At 40.4% G+C, this 9,045-nt stretch overlaps 1 protein-coding gene across 1 annotated transcript in view; it reads left to right on the top strand.

Annotated features, from left to right (window-relative positions):
* The window catches only part of LOC308157134 (major histocompatibility complex class I-related gene protein-like), a 12,856-nt gene extending 9,935 nt beyond the window's left edge, over nucleotides 1-2,921 (top strand). Inside the window, exons 6-8 of the mRNA XM_080530621.1 lie at nucleotides 232-249; nucleotides 623-687; nucleotides 1,570-2,921. Of these exons, the coding sequence (XP_080386747.1) occupies nucleotides 232-249; nucleotides 623-663 (59 nt within the window). The 3' untranslated portion in view covers nucleotides 664-687; nucleotides 1,570-2,921. The remainder of the gene's footprint in view (nucleotides 1-231; nucleotides 250-622; nucleotides 688-1,569) is intronic.
* Nucleotides 2,922-9,045: the final 6,124 nt, after the last annotated feature.

The raw sequence follows: 9,045 nt of genomic DNA, 5'->3' as shown, positions 1-9,045 counted from the left end.
TCATACATGTTGGTTAGTTGTAATATTCTACTAATATTCTTCTTCTTATATTCATGCTATGCTTGTATATGTTTTTATATTCACTTTATGTTCTTATTCCTGTTGTAAAGCACTTTGAGCTGCATTTCTTGTATGAAAGGTCCTATATAAATAAAGCTTTACTTACTTACTTACTTACTAAATCAAACTATAAGTGTCAGTAATATCTTCATGTACAACTCTGTGTTTCAGGATTCTCCCAAGCTAGCAGTAAGTATTCTACACCTTCATGTTGCATTTACAAATGTATGAATGACAATCATGTGTGGCTGTTCACCATGTATCTTTTACTAGAAACCATAAAAATAAAGATATTTTCTTACATTTAATTTAATATCGTATCTATTTAGTTGTTGTTGTTGTTGTTGTTGTGTTTTATACTGTGTGAATGTTAATCTGCTATGGTGCGTCTTGGCCAGGGCTCCCTTATAAAAGAGATTCATATCTCAAAGGGCCCTGGATAAATAAAGCATGAATGAACACATGTAAATGTTGTTGAGGTATAACATGGGACTGTTTCCATGTCAGAATGTAGTTCTGTATTCCTGGTTGGTTGAACTGGCCTTGTCTTGTTTCCTCGTAGCTTCTGACGACAGTTCCAACAACTCTGCACCCAAAGCATGAGGTTTCTCTGCACTGATCAAACAGGTGAGATTCTAGTTGTGGAAACAGACTTCATCCATGCATACGACACTAGTCCTCTGTTGACATGAGTCAGTGATTTAGGGCCGACATGTTAGGCAGTTCTAGAGTAGGTGGGTCTCTCAAGTCTGGTCTCTTTGACCTCCAGAGGAACACGTAGGTCTAGGGGATGTGAGTTGGACTGGTGATCAGAAGGTCATGACACGTGGTGTCGTGTGTCCTTGAGTAAGACCTGGGAACACCACCACTAGTGTGCCCTTGAGTAAGACCTGGGAACACCACCACTAGTGTGCCCTTGAGTAAGACCTGGGAAAACCACCACTAGTGTGTCCTTGAGTAAGACCTGGGAACACCACCACTAGTGTGTCCTCGAGTAAGACCTGGGAACACCACCACTAGTGTGTCCTTGAGTAAGACCTGGGAACACCACCACTAGAGTGTCCTTGAGTAAGACCTGGGAACACCACCACTAGTGTGTCCTTGAGTAAGACCTGGGAACACCACCACTAGTGTGCCCTTGAGTAAGACCTGGGAACACCACCACTAGAGTGTCCTTGAGTAAGGCCCTTAGCCCTCAGTTACTCCAGGGAGACTGTCCCTGTAATCTCTAATTGTAAATCGCTTTGAATTAAAGTGTCTGCTAAATGGTAAAAATGTAAAACATAGAAAATACCTCCCTTACATTACTGAACTCAGTATTGACTGTGTGTGTGTGTGTGTGTGTGTGTGTGTGTGTGTGTGTGTGTGTGTGTGTGTGTGTATGTGTATGTGTATGTGTATGTGTATGTGTATGTGTATGTGTATGTGTATGTGTATGTGTGTGTGTGTGTGTGTGTGTGTGTGTGTGTGTGTGTGTGTGTGTGTGTGTGTGTGTGTGTGTCCTCGCAGGAGAGAAGCAGGGACCGGAGGAGGATATGAAGTCATCTCATCTGACAGATGAAGTCAGATCAACGTGCACCTCGACACAAACACATGATTGTCTAAAACAGCCTAACCCTAACCCTGTATCTGATTAACTCTTATTGTTGCTGCACTCGATCAGCGGTTGGCAAAGATATACAGTAACAAAAATCACGTTTTCATATATTTCATATTTGTAGGTTTTCTAGGATTTCATCATAATTCACACATCCATGTGTTTTGTTGTAGTTCATCATTGATGATAAACATTCACACTGCAGTCATTAGACTCTTTCCTCCAAAGCCACTTACAATCAGGACATTTGTCTCAGTCAGTGAATCAACTGGACATCAGTCATCACCAGTCAAACCTTCCATAAGAACAAGTGTCATCAGCAGTCACAGCTCTAGACAACTCATCCAAAACCTCATCCATTTTCTGGGGGCTATGAGATACTTCCCATATAAATCAACATCTGAAATCATTACAAGTTTGTGTTTGAGATGATCTGCTCTCTGCTTGAAATCCTGGACACCTGCAAAACTATTTTTAAAATGTGTTTTCTTAATATATTGACAGAAACATGATTGGTATCAAACTGTTTTGGTCCAACATTGTCTAGTCCTGATACTCATGGTGTCAACATGATCATCTCCAATCTTTACACTTTTATAGTCCTGAGGGAGAGGGTTATTCTAGTGGGTTTATAGTCCTGATGGAGAGGGTTATTCTAGTGGGTTTATAGTCCTGAGAGAGAGGGTTATTCTAGTGGGTTTATAGTCCTGAGAGAGAGGGTTATTCTAGTGGGTTTATAGTCCTGAGGGAGAGGGTTATTCTTTTTAAAATAAAATTTAAAAAAAATCTGATTTTATCCCTTTTTCACCCAATTTGGTATCCAATTGCACCCAACCTAGTATCCAGTTATCCCCTGCCTATTGCGTAGGATCCGCCGCACGACCCCGTGGCCGGCAGCCCCTAGCTGTCTGGCTCCTCGAGCCCGACACCGTTATTCCAGCACCAGACGGGGGCGGTGTTGCGCGACGGATCCTTGTCCGGAAATAGTCCTATACCCCCCTTGGGAGCGGCCGCTCAATATGCCGCTCCCTGTGAGCCCCGGCGATATCCGGGTCTGGCGAGACCGGGATTCGATCCCAGTCCCCGGTGGGCAGCTTGCACTAGAGGCTAATGCTTAGACCGCTGCGCCACCGCTGGGCTGGGAGAGGGTTATTCTAGTGGGTTTGTGTGATTCTGTTGTTTCTGTATCGGCAGGCAGAGAAACTGTTCTTGGGAAATAGATTGTGTGTAAATCTGCTTTGTTTGCTTTGTTTGGATTAATAAAATGGGGTTGAAAACAAGCTGAATGTGTGAGTACTATCTGTTATGTAAGTGTGTGTGTGTGTGTGTGTGTGTGTGAGAGTACTATCTGTTATGTAAGTCTGAGGTTAACCCTTGCACCCTTAATTACTGTTTGCTTATCATTATTGTTACTTAATTTACAATCAAATAGTAATACCTTTGATGTGTCATAACCCGTTTGTAGCCCTGTGTCTGGTTGTTAAATGTCTTGGTCTTTGTGAATACAGTAATATAACAGCGTAACAACAACAGTCAAAGGGTTTTTGAATAGTAACAACATACATTGAATGACCAAAACCATGTGTGAGTGCGCATGCGTTGCAAACAGCTGAAATTCCGCCATCTGGTGGTCGATTGTTGACAGCACAACACATAAGGCTTGAGTTGTTGAAACCAGAAGCACATGAGAATATTTCCTGTTCAATGGTTGAATCTATCACACACCTCCGAATTGTTTCAGCAGCTGTATGACAAAAAGAAAAATAATTTATTGTAATTGTCCAATGTATATGGGACTGTTGGGTCAGTCTATCAGTCTATTAGTCTACTAGTCAACTATTCAGACCTGACGTCCATTGCAATGGACATAATAAAACCAATAAACAGTTGACTCATTTCTCTATGTAATATGATCATATATACCGTATTTTCCGCACTATAAGGCGCACCGGATTATAAGGCGCACCTTCAATGAATGGCCTATTTTAGAATTTTTTTCATACACAAGGCGCACCGGATTATAAGGCGCACCGGATTATAAGGCGCATAGAATAGATACTGCAGTCAAACGTTTGACTGGGGTTGCGTTACGCCCAAGCTCCACCTACTGCGTTGAGTCACCTCTCCATCGGTGTTGTGTCAACTTCCCGTTGTCCAAGCTCCACCTGAGCGTTGTCACCATCAACGTTCTACCTGCTCCACTGTCAAAAATATATATTTTTCCACCTCAAGTATCAGCCGTTCGTCATCCATTTTTGCAACAAGCGTCAAGGACCTGCGGTGATTCACAGCTGACTCGCGTGAATAGCAATTCGCAATAGCTGCAACCACGAGATATAGAGTAGTTAGCTACAAGCATTTTCAATCTGCTATTATCTCTATTAGTGGATTAACCGCTGTGGTGATTTAACAGCTGATAAAAATACATCAAGTAGACTACAAACAGAGCAAAACAACACCAGAAAACAACCAATAGGCTATACAATTATAACCAACAACCAATATGTGACAGCTCCTGGTGAAATGTGCAACGTACTTTTTCAGTTTTTACACATGCTTAAACTACAGATTGTAAGCTTTCAAATGATGTGTCATACATTCAAATCAGAGAAAGATTGAACACGACAGGCGTATTTGAATGTTGGTTCATCTCAAACACTGAATGGGAGAAAAGTGAATCTGACCAAACCACAACAAACGCTACTAGCGGCTAACAGCTAACAAAACACATCGCTACGAAGGTCTAAACTGTATTTTAATAACATGACAACATACTGGGAGAACATCGACATGCTAAAAACACATAACTACACATAACTAGATGAACACACAGTTCTTGCTTTTGAACACGAGCTAAAACGAAAGTATGTTTACAAATCAACCCTCCCTTACCGGTAGCCTCCGGCAAACGAGAATAATGAATCCAATACACAAATGATAAGTGTTTAGTGATCGTTAAACTGTTGTTTATTATATCGAGTGGGTACTTTAAAACGTCAAGTTGAAAGCACCAAGAATCTCACTTTGTTCCCTCGGAAACTCTGTTTAGTCTTCTTTACTTGGGGTCTTGTGGTGTGGGACTGTGAGTAAGCACAACACCGGTGTTTACTGATTACCGTAATGCTGCAAGCGGTGTGAGTGTCCGAATTGAACAGTTGGGTGAGTATGGCATCCATTCAGAGCACATGATAGCATAACAATAGCATAGCATTCGCGGAGATTCCAAGATGGCGGCCGTCGTTTACTGATTACCGTAATGCTGCAAGCGGTGCGGCTTTGTAGTTTACCAGTCGTACTGAAACATTTTATTATTATTAAAAAAAAAATATTGGTCATGTAATTTTTACATTTTGATCCATATATAAGGCGCACCGGATTATAAGGCGCACTGTCGTTTTTTTTTTTTTTTTTTTGACTTTTAAGTGCGCCTTATAGTGCGGAAAATACGGTAACCCTAACCCTGCTATGACTGGAGGGTTCAGGTGTATAACTCTGCTATGGTTCAGGTGTATAACTCTGCTATGGTTCAGGTGTATAACTCTGCTATGGTTCAGGTGTATAACCTGCTATGGTTCAGGTGTATAACTCTGCTATGGTTCAGGTGTGATATGATGCGTTTTTGTGTGACTATATGCAAATGTTGTGTGCCTATCAAATATTGCAATACTCATTGTTTAACCTTAAACATACGTTAAGTGTGCCCACTCTCAGTAGTAAACAACATATTTAGGAGCAGGCACATACCATATCAAGTAACAGTGAGACCAGTTTAACTCTAAGGACATAGGAGCCTCACTGCAGTGGTCAGCAAGACAGAACAGCATGAACACAGAATAGCCATGTATGGGAACTAATGTCACTATTGTAAGTTACGAGGTAAAGCTATTTCCCTCTCTGAGAACTGTATATAAGCTGTAACAAACATCAGTACTTTGCTTGGCATCTCTTTATGCCACAGCCAGGCTCGGCACCAGCCATGTCGTAGCCATGCTTGAAACTTGGACTTAACAGAGCATGCTGCCTTGGAAACATCTGTACATGGGAATGCAACCCAGATCTGCCTAATACAATGATTACGATTAGGGATGTCCCGATCCCACTTTTTCACTACCGATACCGATACCGATACCTGGGCTTCGGGTATCGGCGATACCGATACCGATCCGATATTTGTATAATTTTTTTGACCCCTGAATATTTTTATTTATTTTTTTTTTTTTTTCCTAACACCAGGGGAGCCACCCCTCCTAAATTTCGTTGTTTGGTACCTGTACTGTAGCAATGACAATAAAGACCATTCATTCATTCATTCAAATACCTCCCCAGTATATAGTCCACACCAACAACAGTTAAATTAAAGACTGCCAGCCTTTATTAAAGCAACAAATGCGACGTGTTGTGGATTGGAACTACGGATCATAAGCTTTCAAATGATGTGTCATACATTGAAATCCGAAAAAATATGAAGTTAGAGTCATTTGAATGTTGTTAGACGTCAGGCACATATAGGGTTAACCTCTTTGTAATGAAACCGGAAGCACACAGCGCAGCGCTATGCGCATTTTAAGCGCATATAGGACTTGCGTGAAGCGCTATGCGCATTTTAAGCGCATATAGGACTCGCGTGAAGCATTTCTGCGACACGCGTTTTTGTTCACTGTTTTTATTCACTCATCGCTTATACACATAAGTTTGACTGCGGATGACAGTAGGATCGGATCGGAGCCTTTTTTTTCTTCTGGTCCGATCTCCGATCCAGCATTCAGGACCAATATCGGGTCGATATCCGATCTCAGTATCGGATCGGGACATCCCTAATTACGATTCAACCTTCTCTCTGAGTCATCAATATATAATTTCCGGCCACGTGACCAAGAAAGATCATTATATCAAATGGCTTCTAACGAACAGGATGCTAGATTCAGCGAAACAGGTAAGGCATTATAACACAATGTGATTATTTGCTTTAACCTGAATTGCTGTTCTAGAACGAATCTCAAAAAGGAGATGTATTGATATTGGAAAGTACTAAATTAAAATAATTATAGTTTGAATAGAAGGCGCTGTATAGTCAAAGACGGTGGTCAAAACACTGAGAGTTAGGATTTATTGAGATTCTGAACTTTGTAAGGAACAAAGCAGAAGTCTATTATGTTTATCTGTAAGGTACAGAAATATATTTATTGTGTATTAAGTTAGGGACAAGACCTTAAATACGTGATTGAAAGCACAGCACTTTGAGGAAAACTAAGTTTGAAAAGATTCGGCCATAATATTTAAAAGACTCTAAGAGAAGTTTCAATCAACATAATTGATTACTAAAACCGCATGTCTATTAACATCATGGGAAGCATACATGTATGGCACGCAGAATGTTATCATTAAGAATGAAATGAATAACAACCTTCTGAACCAAGCATCACAACAGGGCGAGAGTGTTAAAACTCTGACCCTAGGCTATTAATAGAACGGAGACTGCTCCTGTAACCAAACACACACACACACACACACACACACACACACACACACACACACACACATAGAGCTACAACATACAACAAATAGACAAATTTGTCTCATATTGAAATTATCATGCAAATCTGTGTTAATTCAGCAGACATATAACATTTTGATTGATTTAGTGAACAGAGAAATACACATTAAGACTCTAAGACTGTGAAACATCAAAGGAGGACATTTCTGATGGAGAAAACACAATTCAGCAAGAAAGACCTGGAATGTATTCTGACAATGCCTGTCAATTCTATTTCCTGACAGAATCAAGGAAATCAAGAGACATTGAGCGAAGGACTCAGAGACCGAGATGCTGTTAAGATCTGGTCTATATTAACCATTGCAGAAGTGGGGAGAGAATGTTGCAGATGCTGAAGGAAGCTATTGCCGGATGAAACAAGAGAAATGAGACAAACTAATGACATTTCAATGTGACAAACAATGGAAATGTTAATTCTTATGATTTAAGACAGAGACATGATGATGACAAGAGAGACTTACACATACTTTTATGTAGTCGTAATTGTTCAATTGTACTGACGCACGCAACTAACAGTGTCATCAGCAGTAAACAGCTGAATTCAACAGCACAAACTTACAAACTTTCTTCTAGGAATTCTAAGGGACGGGAACAACAGTCCAGATAACCCAATTAACAAACTTATGCTTAACATCTGTATTTTTGTTTCCAACTGTTTCTGAGCAGGTTAATTCCACAATCCATTGATGGAGAGCTTTTTAAATAAGATTTTATAGACTTGAGTCAAGAAAAGGAGGGGTGTAGTGTAATGATAATGCTAAAATTGTCTTAAGTTAATAAAACCTATTAACGCTGTGAACAGAGGCAAGAACACGTGCAAGACTGATGACCATCAAAGAATCAAATAGCACTCCTTGTTACCAGAAACACAAGGCCGTTCCTTTGATTGAAGATCTACTTCCAGACATTGTTATATTGACATATAATGTACTTTGTATGATGGAACCGATGCCTAATTTATTTCTGATGTGGTCATTCATTGACTTTGTTAAGAACTCCACATGTTTTTCAATAGAAATAATTTACCAGTCAAATTAATCTTACATCATGGGGAAAAAAAAGAGTGAGCTGATATGATGCGTTTTTGTGTGACTATATGCAAATGTTGTGTGCCTATCAAATATTGCAATACTCATTGTTTAACCTTAAACATACGTTAAGTGTGCCCACTCTCAGTAGTAAACAACATATTTAGGAGCAGGCACATACCATATCAAGTAACAGTGAGACCAGTTTAACTCTAAGGACATAGGAGCCTCACTGCAGTGGTCAGCAAGACAGAACAGCATGAACACAGAATAGCCATGTATGGGAACTAATGTCACTATTGTAAGTTACGAGGTAAAGCTATTTCCCTCTCTGAGAACTGTATATAAGCTGTAACAAACATCAGTACTTTGCTTGGCATCTCTTTATGCCACAGCCAGGCTCGGCACCAGCATAGCTGGTAGCCATGCTTGAAACTTGGACTTAACAGAGCATGCTGCCTTGGAAACATCTGTACATGGGAATGCAACCCAGATCTGCCTAATACAATGATTACGATTCAACCTTCTCTCTGAGTCATCAATATATAATTTCCGGCCACGTGACCAAGAAAGATCATTATATCAAGGTGTATAACTCTGCTATGGTTCAGGTCTATAACCTGCTATGGTTCAGGTGTATAACTCTACTATGGTTCAGGTGTATAACCCTGCTATGGTTCAGGTGTATAACCTGCTATGGTTCAGGTGTATAACTCTGCTATGGTTCAGGTGTATAACCTGCTATGGTTCAGGTGTATAACTCTGCTATGGTTCAGGTGTATAACCCTGCTATGGTTCAGGTGTAT

This window comes from Nansenia antarctica (assembly GCF_963989245.1).
Source record: "Nansenia antarctica genome assembly, chromosome: 5".
Classification (NCBI taxonomy): Eukaryota; Metazoa; Chordata; class Actinopteri; order Argentiniformes; family Microstomatidae; genus Nansenia; species Nansenia antarctica.
The sequence above is the reverse complement of the archived record's forward strand: the minus strand, read 5'-3'. Positions and strand labels throughout refer to the sequence as shown.